Source organism: Lissotriton helveticus, chromosome 1_1 (assembly GCF_964261635.1).
Source record: "Lissotriton helveticus chromosome 1_1, aLisHel1.1, whole genome shotgun sequence".
Taxonomy (NCBI): Eukaryota; Metazoa; Chordata; class Amphibia; order Caudata; family Salamandridae; genus Lissotriton; species Lissotriton helveticus.
The window spans coordinates 475,608,113-475,631,882 of NC_136057.1; the positions used below are offsets into that span (position 1 = coordinate 475,608,113).

Here is a 23,770-nt window from a genome sequence, read left to right on the forward strand (position 1 = left end):
AGCACTGGTTGTGCCACCCACAGAAGCAGCTTGTAAAGTGTGTCTCAGGCCTGCCATTGCACGGCCTGTGTGAAGTCTAGTGCTGCCAGGTCGACTTGGCAAGTACAATCACTTGCCAGTCCCTAAACCTTCCCGTTGCTTCATATCAGACACCCCTATGGTAGGCCCAAGGGCAGGGTGCATTGTAAGTATAAGGTAGGACATGCTTTGATGTGTGTAGCATGTCCTAATAGTGAACTACAGCCATTTCCGTTTTTCACTATTGCAAGGCTACCTGTGCTCCATAGGCTAGATTGGGCAGTTAGATTATTACATTCTTATAATTCTAACTGACTCAGGGAACATGGTAGAAATTCGAATTTAATATGCCTGAACTCAGAATGATAAAATACATCTTTTAGTAAAGTTGTTTTTAATATTCTGTGTTTGAAAATACCACTTTTAGAAAGTAGGTATTTTCTTGCCTAATTGTCCAGGCTTGCCTCTGCTAGGTTGTGTATTCCTTGTCGGGGTTTGTGAGTGACAGGGCTGGGGGATTCCAGGAGACAGGCTGGGGCAGCCCAGTGGTGAATAGAGAGATCTGCTTCTAGATTTGAGGGAGGAGTTACACCTGGGACCTGAATAGGGCTGGGCCTTCCCTCTACAATGCTGGCTCCACCTTCTGTGGCTTGTCTAATGTCTCTGCCCTGCACTGTGAAAGGAGAGAAGGAATCTTGTCAACAAAGTGCTCCAGAGCTGTGCCTTTTCTCCCCTGTGCTGGCTCTACCTCCTGTGGGGCGGCCGATGTCTCTGCCCTGCACAGTGAAAGGAAGGAGGGATGTAAACAAAGTGCTCAGGAACTGGTTTAGACTAGGCAGAGGCCTCTCTGCCTTCAGAGAACAAAGGATTTTGGGGTATAAATATTGGGACCCTGATCCCTAGAAATTAGATCACTTCTGGAAAAAGAAACCTTTTGCCAAGGAGAACAACCAAGGAAGCTGCTGGAGTTTTACTGCCCCTCTGCCAGTGTGCTGTTTGCTGGGTTGGCCTGCAGTGGTTGCTTCATTGCCAAGGAAAGGAGAAGGAACTTTTTAAGGACTTTCGTCATCTACAGAATATTCTCCAAGGGCTTGAACTGTGCTTGCCTCCTGCTGAAGTCTCGGGGACAAAAGACTTAATCTCCAGCTCCCCCTGTGAATTTCCTTACTGGTAATTACGCATCCAGGTACTTTGTTGAGAACTGTGTCGCATTTATAAACAACTTGAATTAAGTAACTTGTATCATCTTTAAAGCAACCTTAAGTGTAGTATTGTGGATTTTTGTTGTTTGTAGTCTTATGTTAGGTCTATATAAAGAATACGTATTTTTATAAAACCTGTGTTGTGTCTATCTGTAGTGTTTTCACTGTATTACTGTGTATATTCACAAATACTTAACACACTGCCTCTGAGATAAGCCTGTCTGCTCGTGCCAAGCTACCAAGGGGGTGAGCAGGTGTTATTAAGGAGTGTAATCCCCTTATCCTGACTTAGAAGTTAGGGTCCCTATTTGGACAAAGGTGAATACAATTGTCAACTAGAGACCCCCAGATCTAACATTGCGATTCTCTATTTTGCGAATGCAATTAAGGAATTGCATATTGCGATTCCTTAAATGCAATTCTGGAAGCACCAGAAATTTGCTATTTGGCCTTATGGAATTGCAAATTACCCCCCAATTTCACGTTGGTGGTAATTTGCAATTTTCTTTAAAAAAGCAATTTTTAGAAGTGCCATATGTCGCACATACATGCCCTGAGGGCATGTATGTGCACAAAATTGGCACACATGCATATTTCAGGGGTGCAACAGGGTGTCCTTTTGGCACCCTTACAAGCTTGAAATTGCATTCTCAATTTGATATTCTCTAATTGGTAATCGCTAATTGAGAATGTCTTCCCATTCATTCCCATGGGCCTCCTAGCCCATAGGAATGAATGGGAAGGTATTCCTTATTAATTTTTAGCAAATCCTACATACATTGCATTTTGCAATTCTATAATTGCGATTTGCTAAAAATCGCAATTTGAGAATCGCAAACCTCTTTTTTTGATACATATGGCCCTAAGTTCTCAGGAATACATGGTTGCACCTTAAGTTTTTGTCAGGTAAAATATAGTCGAGCTAAGTCTCTGACCTTAAAAGAAGTTTTACGCAGCGGTTCCTGACTGTCAAGAGGGAGATTTTGACTACAGTAGTAGTTGTGTAACTTGAGTTGACGAGCCATAGGTTATTATACCCAAGACATGTTAATGTTCTTCTAATGTGAAGTGCCCATGCATTACTGGGGAGCTTAGCATCCTGGCAGACTTCGATTATAGATGTTTAATAAATTGCCGAATATTGGCTCCTATTCAGTTGTACCCAGTATATTACTTGGTATTCAGCAGTGACGTCTGTCATATGTCTTGTGCCTAACCGAGGAACAAGTGGTGTTCCAGAACCCAGTTTTAACAACACCCTTAGAACATTTTTCTCTATTATTTGAAGTTATTTCGCATTGCCGTAACCCCAGGTTGCAGATGCAACTCCTTTCAGCCTGTATATTTACAATATAACACTTAGGGACTGGCTGCCAAGCTTATCTCTTAGATGCAGCGTGGCACTTGTTGTGCTTTGAAGGATTGCTGATGCCTGGTCCATCCGGTTCAAACAGCTCACTTTGTAGTTAAAGCGTATACTCAAGTAATCATGTGTTGATATGCTCTCAGGACTCCTCTTACAGGGAGGCGAGAGTGACATGGCCATGATCTTTGTCTTGGAGGTCCTTATTTCCACAATACCTCTTGAATTTATCTAGCAACCTAAGCATTTCATTGTGCATCCCTGATAGGATCAGTGTGTCATCAGTGAAAAATAAATTATATTTTTTATTGCAGTTTTGGTTTTGGAACATCAGGACATGTCCCCCAAGGAATTCCTACAGAATTCTGAACGTAACTAAATAGTAGTGAGGCAAGTACCTGTCAGAAGCCTGAGAAGATAGAGAAAACGTTGCTGCATTCATCCATTGCTCCTTAGTGAGCGCATGCGATGATTCCTACAGTGCATGTTTCCGTCTGTTCAACATGTTCAGAATTGTGTAAATCGTCCTCCAGCTTTGCTACAGGAAGTAGATGACTGGAAATGATCTTAATTGCTGGGTCTGTCTAACTATCATATTATAGCTATAGATGGAGATAATTTAATTGCTTACAGGAAACATAGCTTTAATTTAACTTGATTGGCACAGAAGTACATGAAATATTTCCTTATCTACCACTTACTACACCGCCACAAGAATTCCACCAGAGGAATATGATACCTTTGCTGAGACTGTTGAATGAGCCCATCGGGACTTACGTATCGGCCTACTTATTAGTGCGCTCACAATGTGTAAGTCTCCACCCCACTGAGAAGACTCCCAAGGAGAGCGACAACTTTGATTGATTATGGTTTAGCCAAGGTGTAGCCCTTTACCTTTAGTCACCCAGCATCAGTGAGAAAGACAACCATAGTTAAGCAGACATTATGGATATGAGAATGCAGTGCATAATATCCGCTAAACAGAAAGAAACAAAGAATGTACAAGCAATAATTACAAGCAACACAATAACTGTCGCCGCTTTCCATTAGAGTGCAACACTTCAGAATGCACTGTGCCAGAAGGCCCCTCACCCACGTGAGACAACCCCCACGAGAGACAATCCCACTTCCCCCCTCGAGAAGCAACTCCCCTCCTCACACCCCCCCACCTGCCTAGAATTCACTCCCACGTCTCAACAACATCCCGCCCCATCACCCTCTGGAGAATACCTGACTCCCTCACAATACAGAAAAATGCCACCGAGCTCGCGTCCTGCTGCCACCCTGCTAACTCCAAACCCCCTGATTCCCCATGGTCCGAATTCCTTTGCAATCGTTTTCCCCCTCAAACTCCCCAGCAAAGCGAAGAAACTCTTCAAACATAGACTTCTCAGACAACATCCAGAGAGTCTATTCGCAGACACCTATCACTGCCTCTCCAGAGGGCAGATCAAAATGGACCTCATCTTTCACACGGACAGACCTGACTTCTGGCACTCGACTCTCAACACACATCTCAACATCTCCAAAACCACCACCACCACCCTCAGACGCAAATTAACGACCTCCCTCCCGAATCTCCAGTTGAAGAGCAGATATATCTACACAACCATCTTCACAAACAGCACAGTCCTAATACAGGCCAAAAACGTGCATCTTGGGAGCTTTGATTCTCTCTTCCCCTCTCTAAAAAAAGCCCTGTGATCACCTCAAGATTTGGATCTACCCCAGCCTCCCACTCAGAGAGACACCCACGACAGGAGAGGCTACGGACCCATCTCTTAGCTGCCCTGATATCCCCCTCGCCATCAACCCGAGGCCCCCACTGCAACTTCATCCCTCCTTTCTCCACCCACTCCCCAACTATCAGACAGCCGTCACCCTGAGGCCCCCATCGTAACTCTATCCTTCCTTTCACCACTTACCCCCCGACAATCAGGCAACACGTTCACCCAGGCCCCTCTTCACCTCCTCTCTTAACTCCCAGGATGGAACATCACCCTCCAGCTCAGCCTTATCACAGCCCTCCGTCCCCGCGTCACTCGGGATCCGTCACCTGCCATTAGGGAGCATTACCGGCTATCAGACAGCCCGTCCATCCATGCCCCTCCTGCCCTCCTCTCTTAACTCCCAGGTGGGAACATCACCTTCCAGCTCAGCCCACTCACAGCCCTCCATCCCCTCGTCACTCGGGACCCGTTTCCTGCCATGAGGCATCATTCCCTACACCCTTGAACCCCACTAAAAACTACCCAGGCAGCCCCTTCCACAAGAATCATCTCAATCAGGACGCTCTTCCCTCCTCAAACTACCATCAAGTCAGGGACCCATCCCCCTTCGTCAAGGAAAATGTGACCCCTGACACCCTTCCATACCCTCTGGTCCCTCCTCCCTCACCCAAGAACAATCTTGCTACAGACACCCATCCTCCCTCCATAGACATGACGCAATGCCTCTCCTTACTAGAAACACAGTTGGAAATCCTGATTTGAGGCTTGAATGAAACTCTATTCATCCTTTCCCTGACCCGAAAGTCCTCCCAGCCACCCTTAGAGCTAGTTAGTCTCATCCAACCCAGCCTAGGTAAGGTAACACCCCCCACTGAGCCTCACGTCCCCCCCAGGACCTAAACCCGGGTCCCCCAGTAAAGGGAAGAGCAGCTCCTTGGAACGACCTAGAAGAGCTACCACCTCACTTTCCCCGCAGGGAATTTTACACACAGCGGCACCCTACGACTCTCTGTTGAATTCCTCCCCTAAATCCACTGTCCAAGTAATCACAGGATTCAGAAGCAAACACCCCCTTCGAGAGCCCCCAGACCTCCTTCCCATCTTGGCCTCCTTCCAAAAGTCCAACTGAACGAATTCATAGAACAACCCCCCATCAACTGCATGCTTATAAACTGCAGATCAGCCTCTAAACATACATCAGAACTAGCGGAAACCATACTCTCCCATGACATAGACATAGCATTCATAACAGAAACCTGGCTCAACAACCTCTCCTACCCTAATATGGATATGCTAGTACCTCCTGGATTCACAATGATCCACAAAGACAGGCAAGTGAAAAGAGGCGAGGGCATAGCAATCATCCACAAGAACAACATCTCCATCACGGAAATTTGCTCTTGTGTTTACAGCTCCTTTGAATGCCTCTCTGTCAACATCAAAACTCAGGATACCAGACCCACACTCTGCCATCTTCTATACCACCCCCAGGCAACACTTCAGAATTCGGGGTTCACCTTTCCGATTTGATTGCCCATTGCGCACTAGGCAACTCTAACAAGATCATTCTGGGTGACCTCAATCTAAGGTGGAACGAAACAAAGAACCCGCTCATTCAAACCTTAAATAACCTACTTCTAGCTAACAATCTGATCCAACACTGCTCAGAAGAAACTCATCACAGAGGAGCTATCCTTGACGCTATTATAGCCGAAAGCAAGGCTATCTCCATCGACCACATCCTCCCTGTTGACTGGTCCGACCATCACATAGTCCTCTTTCACATCAACCAGTCGATCTTGACTAATCCAATTCCCAAGCTAGACCCCCCAAAACGGGTCAGAAACACAGCCCAAATACCACGAGTGGACCTAGAAGAAAGAATCAGCTTGCTGCTACCCATCTCCACTGACCACCTCTCAACCAACAATCTCACTTCTCTTTACAACGCCAATATGGCGCTTACCCTGGATCTAATTGCTCCCTTGAAACTAAAGAAATCTAGGAACCTCCCCTCTAGTACATGGTTCACCACTGACATCAACGATGATACAAGACAACTTAGAGCCGCAGAAAGAACCTGGAGGAATAATCCCTCAGCCCTCCACCATGATCAACTCCAAGCAGCACGCAGGATGTACAAAAATCACATTAAAACAAAAAGTCAGCTTTCTTCTGCTCGGCATTAGATAACGCAAAAAAACAACCCAAAGAACTTTTCAATATCACAAGGAATCAAACCTCCAAACCCATTCCTCCCTCAACTCAGGCATCCAAATCTCGATGCGACAGCTACGCAACCTTTTTAAACGATAAAGTTGCCAAGATCAACCTCGCACTTGGCTTAAATCCCATCTCCTTCAGTGAGATAAAAATTTCCCAAACCCTTGTTAACGCTTCCGTGAAATCTCCAAAACAGTGATCCTCATTCATTCCCATACAGGAAGCAGAGATAGTCATTCTAATCTCCAATGCAAAGCCCTCAATTCACACCCTGGACCAGCTACCGCCTCACCTGGCCAAAGACCTGATGCTAATCCTATCGCCAATATGGTGCAAGATCATCAACAGCTCATTGAGCTCTGGAATCGTACCAGACTGCCTCAAGGTAGGGCAAGTCACCCCACTATTAAAGAAACCAGGGCTAGACACTGAAGATCTGAACAATTTCAGACCTGTCTCGAACCTTCCTTTTTTGTCCAAAATCATGGAAAGATGTGTACTCCCACATCTAACCCAACACCTAGAAAACATCAAACTACTAGATCCCCACCAATCGGGCTTCAGAAAGGGATCCAGCACACTGAAACAGCAATCCTCAATCTCATAGACGACCTACTCAAGTCACTCGACTCGGATCAATGCTGCCTTCTCATCCTCCTAGACTTATCGGCTGCATTCGATACAGTAAACAACAATCTGCTCTTAAGAGTTCTTCAAGAAAGGGCTGGTCTACAAGAAACGGTCCTTCACTGGTTCTCCTCCTTTCTTCACAACCGATCACAAAGAATAAAAATCAAAAACTTCGAATCCGACCTCCACCCTGTCATCAGAGGTGTTCCACAAGGGTCTGTACTCTCCCCCAGCTCTTCAACATATACATTGAACCCCTCACTTCTCTACTCAGAAAATCCAACATCCCCTTTTATCTATATGCTGACGACAACCAGCTCTATCTGGAAACCACCTCAATTGATGAGATCCAGAGACTAAACAACACGCTCAAGGAGGTCCAACACTGGCTCACAACCAATCACTTGAAACTGAACCAAGAAAAAACAGAAATACTACTCATTTCCAACAAGGATGAAAACCCACAAATCGAAGAATGGCTCAAAGCCATTGATGCCCTCAATGGTAACCTCTCCTTGGCAGACTTGGTGAAATCTCTAGGGATCACCCTAGACCCAAAACTGGACATGAAGAAACACATCGCAAGATTCGCATAAAGTGCCTTTCTCAACCTAAAATTACTATACAAAATAAAACCCTTCCTCCCACCCAAGGACCTCCAACAAGCCACCCAAGCATTGGTCCTCTCCAGAATAGACTACGGGATCGCTACCGTGATGGGGACAGCAAAAACCAACCTTGCCCCCTTGAAAAGTACACTCAACGCAGCAGCAAGAATGGTCACCGGAACAAAGAAATTCAAGCACATCTCTCCAGCCCTCAGAGAACTCAGATGGCTCTCAGTGGAGTTGTGAGCTAGCTTTAGAACAGCCTGTATCATGCACAAATCCCTGCATATAGGTAAACCATAATATCTGGCTGCCAAACTCAAAAGGGCAGGCCAGTCCAGAAACCTCAGGAGCATCAGCTCTCTACTGCTCATCCCGCCAAAAATTCACAAGCACAGAACCACAGCCAAATTGTTTGCTGGAAACGCACCTAAAATCTGGAACTCCATACCACCCCCATCAGAACAATCCCCTTGTTTCCAAAATTCAAGAGCCTACTCAAAGCCCTCTTCCTCGACCCCTCTCGAGGGTACTGACAGACCCTGGATAGTCCCCCAACCGACACTCCATCTTTACTAATACTCGAGATGACAACATGGTCGCAGCTCAAAAAATCCTTCAGGGTATAAACATTTTGATTGCCGATTATGTATGGTTGATTATCAAATCCTACCTTCTGACGCAGTTCAAGAAATCCTTTTGTGTATAAACTTTTTGATTATCAGATTATCTGATCCTACCTTCTGACGCAGTTCAAGAAATCCTTCTGTGTATAAACTTTTCGATTACTGATTATGTATGGATGAATATCAGATCCTACCCTCTGCTCGTCTACCCTGCGGCCATATGCCAGTCCCTCGCCTGCCCTAAACCCCATGTTCCCCCACTCTCCTGTATCACATGTCTGTTCATTATTGTATATGCTGTGAAGCGCTCTGATAGCCTTTGGTCCAGCTAGCGCTATACAAAACTACTAAAATAAAATTAAAATTAAAATGTATCCATCTCCCCTGCCCTCAACCATGGTCATTGCGGGGATTATTGGCAAACAAACCTTAGTGGCAACTTCCACTCTGTCTTAAAGAGGAATGGTTAATACCCACAGTTCCATGCCAACACAGGCACCAACTAGTGCTCCGTCCCTGCCGGGGTATCCTTTCCCAGGCAAATTGACCAAAAGATTCAACTCTAGGCATCCCTGGGTAGAGCTGGAAGGTCCTGGACCACTAGCAGGTCAGTCCCCCTACTACCAGCCCAGTGCCCACACCAATCAACACCCTTCCACAGGGTCCTCACAGAAAATCAGTCCAACTTTTTTCGGGTAACCACCCTTTTTCTGCTGCTAGCAATTTCGAATTCCGCCTTGCAGGAGTGGGTGGGTGGGTATCTGCTCCTGAACTCTGGATGCTGGAGCACAGTGGAGGGAAAAAGATGCCAAACCATTGCCTCTCAATGTTTTAAAGGCTCCAGTCCCAGTCGCCTCCCGATGACGTCACCAAGATCCTCTTTGTGGTGAAGCAGAGGAAGGACTCTCCACCCTGGCTCCTGCTCGTGGAGCAACTAATGGCGCCCCTCTGCTATTTGCAGGGGGTGCCTGGTCATTTTGCAATAACATGTGAGTTTGGTTGGATAAGTGAGCAGTACAACCGTGACCAAATAATAATGCTTTACTGCAACAAAAAAGTCCAGGAGAATGATTATATATTTGTGGGTTTGTCTGTACACTTGCATATATTACTTTATGTTTATTAAAAAAAATATGAAAAAGTTAAATTCAGTAAATATATGTTTTTACTTAACATTTATATCAATGGCTTTTTATACAGATAACGTATACGTTGATGACTCTACTTAGGGGTTTGTGTTTTTGTCTATGACAATACATATATATCACAGTATGAAAATATGATTACAGCGAAGAGATGTGTAAGTAATAATTTATTAACAGCATGCATAGTTTAATTCAAATATATACATATGAGTGTTTATATAGTAGGATGTGTGCCTCATACATAACATTGCTTTATTATAATGTGTTTATGTCTGTATGTACATATATCGCTATATATTTAGATTTGTGTGTTTCTGTATATTTATATATTAATTATTGCTTGTGGAAGGAAATACAAATTAAAAATAAATCTATTTCAACCTCTGCCCATACCTCAAATCTTTGATTCATTCTAAAACTCTTTGACTATTTTCCAAGTCATCTGCCTGACAGGCGCACATCAAGTCTACCACTCCCAAACACAGCTCACATCTTATCATTTTTAATCCACTTCTAATAATTCATCCTTTTTAAAACAATACAATGCATGCATGAGATCTCAATGAGTACTACGCTAACACACTTACCACAACTAATTCAAAGAAAACAAAAAAACATACATCATACAAATATACTAGCCTGTTACCTCGGGCCTAGCGTTCTACTCACCTCATTGGGGCAGCAAGGGATTTATAAGTACAATTTATAATTATAATGACAACCTGCAGAGTATTGGAGGGCTAATTCTTTCATTGTAAGAATAGAAATGTTACCCTGGCGGTAAGAGTCTGCTACTAAAATATTGAGTTTTTAATATCAACCTGTATTTATATGAACACCATTAAATAGACTGAAACATATCACTACAGTGAGCACATGTAGCATTGAGAATATTGTATTTTTATTTTACTGTATATGCTTACCGTGACAATATTTTGGTAGTAAATATTCTTTTTTTTTAAACTCTTTTATTTATTACATCTGCTCATCCCACATCAGTAGAGTAAACAGTTGGTAACAGTTACAGAGGTAATCACATAATGTTATCAGTGCTCAACCAATTTTCAACATTACAGTGTAGTCAGGTGAATCATTTGCAATTCCGAGATTGGGTAGCGAATGGCCCACACATTTATTATCTGTACTTCGGTATAAAAATGATAACAGGCAATACTTTTCATGCGGTTTTCCTTATTCTAGATTCAGTGCCCTGTATGTCTGCCAACGGCTCCATATTTTTGCCCACTTTTGACTATAGCCCACGCTGCAATATATCACTTCCTCTGTCTATTGGCACCAATCAAGGTCCCTCTTCCAATCAGCTACCGATGGCCCATTCCTTGATCCCCAACCCCCGGGCAATGTTCCTTTTGGATACCCCGCCGCAAGCGTCAACCATATTCTCATATGCCTGGGCCAATCCTCCTCCCCTTGGATCATCAGCAACAACCCCTTCCCCTATAGCGGGACCTCCACCAAGAGCACCCGTGACGTGGCAGTTACCGCCTCCCAGTATGCACGGATCCGTGGACATTCCCAGAGGATGTGAAAAAATTAACCCGCCTGGCCACAGTCCCTCAAACACAACGGGTCTCTCGCCTTTCCCCTTTTGAATATTAGACTGCGTGAGTAGTATGCCCTGTGCAGAATCTTGAGTTGTACTAATCTGAATCAGGAACGGATCGCTATTGTCCTGGGACCTTGAAGGGCATCCACCCATGCCTCATCTGTGATGTCCCCTATGTCATCTGTCCATTTCGCCTTCAGGGGACCAAGGGGGTGAAGCAATTTTTTATAGATCACAGAGAATTGGGTCTACCAACACCTGCTCTTCCAGGGGGGAGTAGTCAGGGATGTTACTTCCATCTTGAATATGTACACAGAGCGCATGGCCCAGTCTACAGTATTGCAGTATCTGGGACGTTGCTAGATTGAATTCTTGCTTTAGTGACTCAAAGGGAAGAAGGGCAGTACTGAAGAAGGGCCACACTGTGCCACACATTTCCCAAATGCTCAATGCCGATTCTTGCCCATTTAGAGAAGTCCCTCAGTCTATCACTACGCCAGAGGGGGGGTCTTAGCTGTCAGTTCATCTCGGCTTCCCAAATGGGTCTCAGCTTCTGACCAACACCATACCACTGTGGGCGTATGGAAGGGCAGTGCCTTTTTCATCTTTCAATTGTACAATATGGCTTCATAACTGTTACGTGGCATTGCTTCTCTATCAACCCGGTAGTAAATATTCTTGAGTTGATAATATGCGCAGCTTGATATTATTGACATTAAATCTTTGATATACAACCACCTGAAAGTTCCACAATTGTTCGCCCAGCTCGTAGAATCACTGGCCATTCCTTACTCACTGTAAAAACAGTGACAGTACAAATAGTATGGAAATGTAATAACACTAGCTTGTATTTAATTGAAAACAGGCATAATAGCACAAGAAGTGAAGAAACTGTTGCCTCAAGCCGTGCGAGATACTGGAGATCTTGTCTGTGGAAATGGTGAAACAATTGAAAACTTCCTCATGGTTGATAAGGTATTTTGCATGCAGCTTCATAATTGTGAATATTCATGTGATTACAATTTAATGTTTGTAGATATTCATTTGATTGCACAATTCTTCCTTCTCTGACACTATGCTACCTCAGGCAATCTATACAGTCTCCAGCATAGAAGGGTCTCCAGCATAGAAGGGCGTCGGGCCGGGGAAATGTGACATGAGTGCTCTTCCCAGCAGTCCGCAGCAGGTTGTCCACCTTTATGTGTTCTCCCAGAGAGGAAACATTTCCACTGGGCAGTAACACCATTATTTATGTCTTGCTGGCAGTGTTTATATAAATTGCCACTGGAATAGGGGAAATCAGGAAATAATGCCCTGCGCCTTTACCTCCAGCACCTGCCCCTGAGGTGCTTAGTTAGATTCAAGTAGTCCCAGAGGGGGTTGCAATAATTGTATACTCTCACACGGAGTCCAGTTTAAAATTCTCATTTTAACCAGGTTGTGCAGGCAGCAGCTGTGCGGGTGCCATGGCGAGTGCGGGACCTGCAGGGGCTGATGGGAAGGGCTGACCAGGAGCGGGCAGTAAGGAATGTGAGTAAGGGCTTGGGCGCAGCAGGGAAGCCGTAATAATAGAGATGGGGCTGATATATGGGTGTAGTGTTTTAAGTTTTTTAAAATACAAATGAAAATTTTAAACTAGACTTTAACACGCTTGAAACATTTTGAATAAAGGAGTATGGAAAAGAAACTTGTCAAAACAAGTTCGTGTGAGAGTATAACATTATTGTAAAATCCTTTGAGGCAATTTTTGTTTACGGTACACACATTTATTTTCATTTTATGCTGATATCAGTTATCATCATATATGGACTTTTACACTTCCATGTATAAAAATATATATGTATGTCCTCACATCATAATAGTGAAGATTATTTGCGCTAATTCATCTGTGTACTCAAATTCCTAAAATGCATTACTAGAAGCAGCATGGAAGACGAGTGGGGGGGTGTTGGAGGGGGGGTGGAGGGCAATTATTAGATCGATGCCTATTTGTATTTGGGTTTCTCAGTTATGTTTTCACACTCTTTCCAAAGAGACCTGTCTGACTCATGCTTCAGTGGGAACCTCTGCAAGAGAGACACGCAGAATATTCAAGTTTAGTATGTGTTACTAGTTCAGATTTACACATTTGTTGCTGGTTTACGCATAAGTGTGGAGCACATTTGTTATGTTATGTTATGTTATGTTAAAAAGCGTTTATATAGCGCTCGGCTACTCCAAAAGAGTATCCCGGCGCTTTCCACAGGCAGCTACAGTGTATAATAACATAACAAGAAAAACAGAACCCCAAAAGAAAAAAAAGAGAAACCCACCTAAACAGAGAGATTTAAAAGCCAAGTCTTCAAATTCTTCCTGAATTGAAGCAAATTGGGAGTACTGCGGAGTACCAATGGGAGCGAGTTCCACAGGCTGGGAGGCCTTGAGGCTAAAAGAGCGCCCCCCAATGCGGGCCTTCCTCACGCGTGGAACTATAACAGTAAAAAGGGATTCCGAACGCAGTGAGCGAGCGGGGCGATAGAAAGCCAATCTCTTCTGCAGATATCCTGCGCCTGAACCAAACAGGGCTTTGTGCACCAACGTCAGGGATTTAAACATAATCCGCTTCCGGATCGGCAGCCAATGTAGCATCTGCAGCAGCCCAGAGGCCCGTGCTCATCTATGCAAGCCAAAGATCGCGCGGGCTGCAGAGTTCTGAGCCACCTGCAGACGCTGAACCAAGTCATCCGGAAGGCCTAAAAAAAGGGCATTGGCATAATCTAGCCTAGATCCGATAAGCGCCTGCACCGTGATCCGTCTGTGCTCCTCAGATAGTAAAGGGAGAAACTTGCGGAGCATTTTCAAAATGCCAAAACAGACCAAGAACGTGCGCTCTCAAAGAGAGCTTGTTATCAAGCTTAACACCAAGGTTCTTGGCCACCAAGGAAGATTGTGCTGGAGGGCACATGGCAGCCGGCCACCACTGCCGCCACTCGGGATCGATGACACAGCCGAAGAATAAAACCTCCGACTTACTGGAGTTGGCCTTCAGACTATTCTGCTGGAACCAGCCGAAGACCATGTCCAGACAGTCCCGAATTCTCACTCTGACTATTTTGAAAATCAGAACACATTTAAGGAGTGCTCGTGGGAATCTATGACTGTCTATCACTCGACAAATATTTCAACATACAGAAATGTAGAAAGTAGACATTTCCACTTTATAAAAAATGGCGCAAAATGAATTTAAATTTAAGAACTATTTTTTTCCCTTTTAGAAACTTCTTTCTCTAAATATCCATAACTTTTAGTGGCTTGCTTTCTCCTGATTACCAGCACACCTTCATGCCTGCCATTGATAGGAGTAAACCTGTGAGTGTGTTTGTGGCTGGAAACTACCAACAAACGTTCAAGTTCCAAGTTTTGCTAGTAAGCTCACCCAGTAATAATGCCTGCAAGGTTTTCCCTTGCAGTCGATTTACTTAAACGGCAATGCCGTCATTTTATCGTATTAGCATGTCTACAGGGCTTCCCTACCCATAACGAGGCCACAAGGCTACATGTGGGTGGTCGAGTAAGTAGTTACTTTGTGTGTGATGCATGTCTGGTATTGTGCTGGTTTATGGTATAGCCTGGGAGTAGTGTGCTTCATGCCATTCTTCGAGGTGTGATCGAATAATGTCACAGGAGCTTGTTTGTAGTAGTAATTATGTGCGCATGCAAACGAAAAAAAGACGAGTGATAGTTTCTCAGTTTGCATGGATTCCAGTACATCTTGTATCTATGACTAATGCATCATGTTTTATAGAACAGCAAAGTCTTTAATGCCATTGAAATTCTATATACTATTTGAAGGAACAAGGGAACCCAAAGGTAATATTACTAGGGACCTTGGGTGAGACAATTTGTTGCTAAAGACAATGGACCCTAGGCTATGTCAAGTAGAGGAACAACTTATAAACATATGCTAAATAGACAATATGTTCTTTGTCCAGCCGGACAGCATTTATTACAGAAAATACGTTTTATAAATGATAAATAGTAACAAATACAAATGGGACGCAACCTGCTATATGGCTGCTGATTATCTTTATTCGTGCCTTTGGAATATTCCATCTCTTTGTTGTTGGTTCAAAGAAAGACCACCTACAACTGCAGAATGCTTGAATGAGTGGATAATCAAAGAGGTCTATTCTGAATCCTTAGGTTCCTCCTTTGGCAGTATATCTGAGTTTTGAAAGAAGGAAGATTGGCCCAGTCTCATGAATTGCCAGTGAACCATGTAGAGTGCCTTGAAGGGCATTAGCCTTGGAACTGATATTCAGTGCAGGGCAAGAAGGGTTGGCGAAATATGGCTGCACTTGCATTGGTTTATAACTTGTCTGACGACAGCATTTCAAATTCATTATAGTATACTGTAGGAAATGTGATTACTCGTTGAGGGGGTGAAACCCTCCTTAGGTAGCAGCCAACATTTCTAGTAGGGTGAAGTCACAAGCAAACCCTAAATTAACTTGTGCTGAAGCCTCTGGTACCTTGGCACAAATCAGTTAGGCTTAACTTAGAAACAATGTGAAAAGTATTTACGTAACACTTCAAAAAGTAATCCAGTGAAAACACAAGAAAAATCCCACACCAGTTTAGAAAATTAGAGTTGATTTTAATAAACTATTTAACACCAAAATGACAAAGATCCAATTAGTAGAATTAGAGATAGGCCACTGTAAAGTTGTAAGTAAAACAAGTGCCTAAAAGTACAAAATACCAACTGTGGTTATGTTGTCATGTCGAACCGGGACAAAGCCACAAAGGCGTACCATATTGGAACGTGGGCCAGCTACAGGGGTCAAGTAAGGCACACTGAACAAAGTACCTTAAATCCAGGGCCAGACTGCCCGTTGTGGGCACAGGGCGTTTTCTTGGTTGACCAGAAGGGTGGGGGACTGTTTTTGGCCTGTGGGGTCTGGTTTTGTTACTGGGAGCCGGTTTTGCAGTGCTGTTTATTGGCCCCTGTAACAAAAGTGGCAGTAGTGCTTTACACTAGCACCACCCTATTTGCCGGCCCTCCTCAGTAGCCCTCCCCCCTGGGCTGGTCAAGTGGAATTGCCAGGGCTGGTTTCTGTTCCAGGTGCTGTCGTGCTTAAATCCTGGTTGCTGAGCATTGAGAGACCCTTCATTGACAATGCATTGTGCATCAGTAGTTCAGAGGAGCTGCTGTGCTGCGAATAGGAGTCCTGCATCATTGCCGAGGATGCTGTGATGGGTATTCCGGCGTCGACTGTGCGTCGCACAGTGGTGGTTCTGAAGAAGTTGCGTACTGTGATGCATAGTCCTGCGTCATCGTTGAGGATGAAGTCGATGAAGGGCTTGCAATGCAATGGTCTGTGTGGAGGATTCGGCACACAGCAGCGCATTCAAGGAAGCCGCAGGCTGGATGCAAGGTCCTGAGCCTGGGATGCATCGCGGAGCATTGGTTCCGATGCGATTGCAAGGATATGGGTCGTGCATCAGATGATACTGTAGGACCAAATGGTATATTGCTTGAAGGAATTGGTCAAGGCCTGAGGTGTCCAAGTACAAGGGATTTCCAGATTAAGAATAATAAGCGCATCATCTGTGTATTTTGTAGAAGGTAAGAGTGAAAGAGATAAAAAGTTTTGGAGAAAGGGAACCAGTATACATTGAGAAGGAGAATGGTGTTGGGCAATAATGGTGGAATTTCAAGATGAGCAAATCCCATTTTATAAGGAAAAATACAGCGATGTCTTCTGTTCCCCCTTCTTGAGTCCGTGCCCCTCGCCTGTCTCCTTCCCCCGTCCCCGCCGCTGCTTCCCCTGCGGCCCCGCCCCCTAAATGCCCATTCGCTGCCCCGACACAGCCTCCCGCCTACCAGCTGCTCCTCCCTCCCCTCCTTCCCATATATGGCGGCCGCTGTGCGGCCGAGCTGCGGCCGCGCAAAGGCGCACCTAAGGCAAGCCCATCTGCACCCGTCCGCACCTGGCCCGCGCCCAGCGCCAGAACCCCTGCCCCCACACCAGCCAGGAAGACCGCATCCGCTACTGTGCCAACACCCTCGTCGCTCTCAATCCAGGCAGAACCCACACCTGCTGCAAGGCCGCCCGAGCGCACCCACGGTCCCTTTGCCTGCCGGAACGTCAGCTTCTCCTGCCTCGAAGGCGCAGAGACACCCGCAACAACGGATCCCAACCAGCTCAGATGCATCCTGATCAACACCCGCTCCGCACGCAAACACGCAGTCAAGCTCTGGGACCTACTCGACACCCCATCCCCGGATGTCGCCTTCTTGACCGAGACCTGGATGAACGAAGCCTCCTCTCCGGACATTGCCATAGCCATCCCCGATGGGTACAAGATCACCCGCAAAGACCGCACCAACGGAGCCGGATGAGGAATCGCCATCATCCACAAAAACACCATCAGGGTCTCAACAACTACCAACGACATTCTCAGCACTGCCGAACACATGCACTTCAAGATCCACATGGACCCCAAGACCACCCTAAGAGGCACCCTCGTCTACAGACCGCCAGGACCCCGGCCACAATTCTGCGACTCCATCGCCGACCTCATCAGCACGCACGCGCTGACCTCCATAGACTACATCCTCCTCCGAGACCTGAACTATCATCTGGAGAACAACAACGACAACAACTCCTCCACCCTGATCGACAACCTCGCCAACCTCGGGCTAAAACAGATCGTCACAACACCAACCCACGTCGCCGGTCACACGCTTGATGCCATCTTCTCCTCAAGCCCCCACGTCACCTTCAGCCACGCTTCCGAACTCACCTGGACAGACCACCACTGCATCCACTTCTCCTTCCGAAAACCCCTCACACATCACGACACCCTACAGATCCCCTGCCGCTGCTGGGGCAAAGTCACTGAAGAACAACTACAGATAAGCCTCACACTCAACCCACCGACCAACCCCACCAACCCCGACGATGGTGCACTCACCCTCGGATGCTGGATGAACGACTGCACCAAAACCTTAGCCCCGCTGAAAATGCCCACCAACAGAGACACCAGAAAAAGAGGCAGCTGGTTCACCCCAGAACTGCTCACCTCAAAGCGCACCTGCCAAAAATTGGAGAACATATTGCACAGCAACAAGATGCCGGACAGCCGCACTGCCCACAAAGACACCATCCGCAACCACCACCACCTCATCAGGAACGCCAAAAGGACCTCCTTCTCGACCGCCTTGACAACAACGCAAACAACAGCAAGGAGCTCTTCAACATCGTGAAGGAACTCTCCAACCCCAGCTCCAGCGCCAACAACATCCCGCCATCGCAAGCCCTGTGCGACTCCCTCGCCACCTTCTTTCACCGCAAGATCACCGACATCCATGACAGCTTCAAACCCCGGACAACCCCTACAGACCTCGACACGCCGGACCCACTGCACCCCACCAACCACAACTCCCTGACAACCTGGGCCAACGTGAGCATCGAAGACACAATCAAGACCATGGGCACAATCCACTCCAGATCCCCCTCTGACCCTCTCCCACACCACATCTTCAACAAAGCCGGCAGGTCCATCGCACCCCACCTGCGCAACATCATCAACCTCTCCTTCGAGACCGCTACCTTCCCTGAGAACTGAAAGCACGCAGAGATCAACGCTCTACTGAAGAAACCGAAGGCGGATCCGAGCGACCTCAGGAACTTCCGCCCCATCTCCCTGCTTCCGTTTCCAGCAAAGGTCATCAAGAAGATAGTTAACATACAGCTCTCCCGTCACCTCGAAGACAACAGCATCCTGGACCCCTCCCAATCAGGATTCCGCAGCAACCACAGCACTGAGACCGCCCTCATCGCCGACACAGAAGACATCAGGATCCTACTAACCAACGGCGAGACGGCGGCCCTCATCCTCCTGGACCTCTCCGCTGCCTTCGACACCGTCTGCCACTGCACACTACGCACGTGCCTCCACGACGCAGGGATCCATGACAAGGCCCTGGACTAGACCACCTTCTTCCTCACCGGCAGAACTCAGAAAGTCCGCCTCTCCCCGTTCCGATCCAAAGCCTCCGAGATCATCTGCGGTGTCCCACAATGATCCTCCCTCAACCCGACGCTGTTCAACGTCTACATGGCATCACTAGCACGCATCGTCCGACAGCACAACCTCAACATAATCTCCTACGCCGACGACACGCAGCTGATCCTCTCCCTCACCAAGGACTCTCTCACTGCTTAATCCAACCTCCACCAGGGAATGAAGGCCGGCGCCTACTGGATGAAGGAAAGCCATCTTAAGCTGAACTCAGACAAGACGGAGATCCTCATCCTCGGGCCCAACCCCTAAGTGTGGGACGACTCCTGGTGGCCCGCATCACTGGGGACACCCCCGGCCCCTACCAACCACGCACGCAACCTGGGAGTCATCCTCGACTCAAAACTCACCATGACCAAACAAGTCAATGCAGTCTCCTCCTCCTGCTTCAACACCCTATGCATGCTCCGCAAGATCTACAGATGGATCCCGACAAACACAAGGAAAACAGTCACCCAGGCCCTAGTCAGCAGCAGACTCAACTACGGAAACGCCCTCTACGCCGGAACCTCGTCCAAGCTCATCAACAGACTGCAGAGAATCCAGAACGCATCTGCACGCCTTATCCTCGACATCCCACGCCGCGACCACATCACCCCCCACATGAGGAACCTGCACTGGCTCCCAGTCGACAGAAGAATCTCCTTCAAGCTCCTGGTCCACGCACACAAGGCACCCCACAAAACCTCAACAGCGACTCTCCTTCTACGTACCCAACAGGAAACCCCGCTCCGCTCACCATGCCCTGGCAACGGTCCCGCGCATCCGCAGAACAACATCCGGAGGCAGGTCCTTCTCTCACCGCGCCGCCAAGACCTGGAACACCCTCCCCCTCGACCTACGACAAACCGAAAACCTGCTGAACCTTCAGAAGACGACTCAAGACCTGGCTCTTTGACCAGTAGCAGCAGCACCCCCCAGTCCCCCAACCCCCGCCCCCATCCCCCTCTGTGCCTTGAAACCCTCACGGGTAAGTAGTGCACTTTACAAATGATTTGATTGATTGATTGAAAGCAGATTTTGCACTTGCAGTTTTTTGTTTACTAAAGTTGAACTTTGGTATTAAGTAACATTCTGAATTAGACCTTGTATCTTCTTTTTTCATGGGAGGGGCTGTCATCAAGTGGCAAGACACACTGGTAGATGGAGTCTTTTAAAGAGAGACGAAATCTTTTTGAGTCCCAGTAATAAAGGTAAATAGGATGAGGAAGGAAGGAAACTTGGGGGTATGTGCGGGCTTCAGAAACTAAAGAAATGCAAAGTGGAATGTCAGTTGCTAGCAGCATGAATGAGAAAAAACTACTGAGAGAACAGCAGACTACTAGCCCAATTCACAAATACATTCTGCAATATAAAGTAGCATATAGTTCCTGTAGTCTATTGTACAACACGTAAGGTGTGATTGAAAGTTTAAATAATATACATGGTACAATGCAGTGTAAAGGACGTTTCCCGGCAGATTACGGTGCAACGTTTTGCAAGCATTCCCCACTCCAACAGTGTTTGAAAGGAATGACGGGATTGTGTCTTATCAAATAAACATCTGAATAAAAGGAAATCGGGATTCATTGAGAGTATATTTTGGAAAATTCACTTGCATTCCTAGTCTTATCAGAAATATATAATGAGCTATATTTAATTATTATATACTTTTTTATTAATGTCTGTTAATTAAAGTTTGTAAATTTGTTAAGGGCGCGAGTTGTACATGCTGACAGTTCTCTATATTTCACATGCTTTAGAAATTAATTTGTTTATAGAGGAAAATTCCTTTACAAGACGCAGTTCATCAATGCACATTGATTGACGAAAACTACCACATAAAGGTGAAGATCAGGCAAAATGGAAGAAAATGCATGTGTCGTACATTTGCTGATCTATATGTCCATCTTTTCCCCTGTCTTGCACTTCTCCTTACTGTGAGAGTTATTCAGGCTGACAAGAGTACCAGGAACAGCGCCTGCTGCTGCCTTAGTAGCCAGGCTTACCACTGTTGCGTGTGTTTCAGTCTCAAGGGTTAGGAATTTTTAGATATATTCAGCTGACAGATGCCAAATTTATGGACAACTTTGACAGATGTACTTGTCAGTCATACCAGTGTTTGATAGCTAGAATATAATAATGTCAAAAATAATCATTTCAATGAAATGTGTGAATAAAACTCCGTATTCAGCCGCTGGGAAGGAGCCTGTGACAAATTCAGTGCCTACTCATAAACATGGCTAAATATTCTTTCATTTTAACCCTTTGTTAATGGACTTCTATGTTTCTTCCTTAGGATCAAATTTTTATGGAGAATGTGGGCGCAGTGAAACAGCTGTGTAAACTAACTAATAATCTCGAAACCAGAATAGAAGAATTGGAAGTGTGGAACAAAAAACTTGAAAGTCTTAAGCGAAAGGGTATCCCACAACCAGCGACTGAGAGGAATTTACCAAGTTAAGTTTTCTGCTTTCTTCCTCTTTGCTGCATGCATGACATTGTACTCTGATATGTTTTCCAATGTAACTGTCATTATTTTTTTGTTATATTGTTGTATCTTTGTGTTATCTGTTTTATTGGTAAGATTTTAATGCAGAACAGATAACATGTAGGGATGAAGTGGTTTGTGCTTTTTAATTCCATTCATACCGTGCTTGGCTGCAGTGTCCCATCTCACTGATCCTTCTCCCTCAGTTGCCCATCGACATGTGCCGTTCCCCATGTGGCTGTAAGGCTCACTCCCTACAGAGCGCTTCGATGCTGGCGACTCCGCCCCCGGTGCCGGAAGGTCCCCGAGGATCCAGGCCTGGAACCGTATCGACGCCGGTCGACCTCACGGTACCTTCCCCGGTGCTGATTCTAGTGACGGTGCCCCCGACGCCGGTTGTGCCCATAACCGATATCGACCCTGACCTCACCCCCAACTTGGATCAGATGCCGGGCCAACATTGCCCGACGTCAGTACTGACGCCAGAGGGTACTTTTGTACCACTGTTCATCCATGGCGTTCCCTATCTCCCTGAATGGCAGCCAGAGAAGGGTGAGGAGGACTGGGAGGATCTATTGACCCTTTAGCTGACCAGCTTGACGAGCCAGACTGGTGAGAGGTTTTGGGTGATGCCAGTGGTTTGGATACCTTCCTAAACCCTGGCATGCTCTTCCCCAATACCAGGATTATGGAGGAGGGAGCTTACTATGCATTGGTGTTGCATAGGGTGGCTGAGGCCTTGAGCCTCGAGCTTCCTACGTTGGCAGTCAGGACTAACCTCCTGACAGAGGTGCTTCAGCTGGCAGTGGCCTGTTCGTAGTCCTGGCTGCCTTTAAATGAAGCCCTCACAGACATCCTGCTGGGCACTTGGTCAAAGCCCAGCACAGGGTCTCCTGTGGACAGGATGATTGCCTGATGCCACCGCCCAGCCCAGGTCGACCCACTTTTCATCTCCCAACACCCTACTCCTGAGATGTTTGTGGTCCAAGCCTCATCCTCAAAAGGCGCCTTCCCTACTGCTCCGCCAGATAGGGAATCCAAGAAGCTGGACCATCTTGGAAAGAAGATGTTTTCTTCCAACAGCTTAGGACTGCAGTCGGTGAACACTGCATGCCTCTTGGGCCGTTAAACCCATACAGTGTAGGATATGGTTGCGCAAGTTCTGCCACAGTGCCTAGAGGAGGCCCGGGCCATGCTCACCCGCACAGTTGCTGAGGGTCGAGATGCAGCTAAGCTCACCATCAGGTGTGGGCTGGATACCGCCTACTCTCTGGGCAGAACGGTTTCAACGTCGGTAGCCCTGAGGCGCAACACCTGGAATAGGACGTCTGGTTTTTCGGGGGATGTCCAATCCACCCTTTTGGACATGCCCTTTGATGGCCATCGCTTGTTTGGTAACAAGGCGGACTCAGCGCTAGAGTGCCTCAAGGATTCTAGGGCGGCTACGGCCGGATCCTTGGGCCTCACAGCAACCTCTTGCCCCATGCAGTCTTCCTTTCGCTCCATTCGTGGCTATGGAAGGGTTGACCCACCATGTTCCACCCAATCGAGCCACAGGGCCACGCAAGCTAACTCTTCTATACGTGGCCATGGACCTTGGACCCTGCAACGCGGGTCTGGGGGCCAGCGGGCAGGCCAGTCCACCCATACCACCCCTGCAGCAGCCTCCAAACCTTCCTAGTCTGACCTTTCAGGGCTACCAGAGGCCAGTGGGCAGCATGATTCATCTTCACCTCTCCCACTGACACAACAGGTGGGTTTTGCAGATAGTCAGAAGGGTCTACTCCATCCCCTTTGAGACTACTCCTCCCTCCATGCCACCAGCACTCCATATTGCTTGTCGGAGGATCACTTGGCCCTTCTCCGCGAGGAAGTTACGGCTCTCTTGGCCAAGGGAGCTATCAAACGGGTCCCTGTGCCAGAAGTAGGTCGTGGTTGCTTTTCCCACTACTTTCTGGTACCTAAGAGGACAAAGGCCTGTGTCCTATCTTAGATCTCAGGACCCTCAACCGCTTCCTCCGGAAGGAGACATATACAATTCACAAGTTGGATCAGGTCCTCTCTGTCCTCGATCCCGGAGACTGGATGGTAGCGTTGGACTTGCAGGATGCCTATTTC

At 46.7% G+C, this 23,770-nt stretch overlaps 1 protein-coding gene across 1 annotated transcript in view; it reads left to right on the forward strand.

Annotated features, from left to right (window-relative positions):
• MYRFL (myelin regulatory factor like) overlaps positions 1-23,770 on the forward strand; it is an 874,676-nt gene that overhangs the window by 578,025 nt on the left and 272,881 nt on the right. The window contains exons 13-14 of the mRNA XM_078673905.1: positions 11,978-12,087; positions 21,461-21,619. Of these exons, the coding sequence (XP_078530031.1) occupies positions 11,978-12,087; positions 21,461-21,619 (269 nt within the window). The remainder of the gene's footprint in view (positions 1-11,977; positions 12,088-21,460; positions 21,620-23,770) is intronic.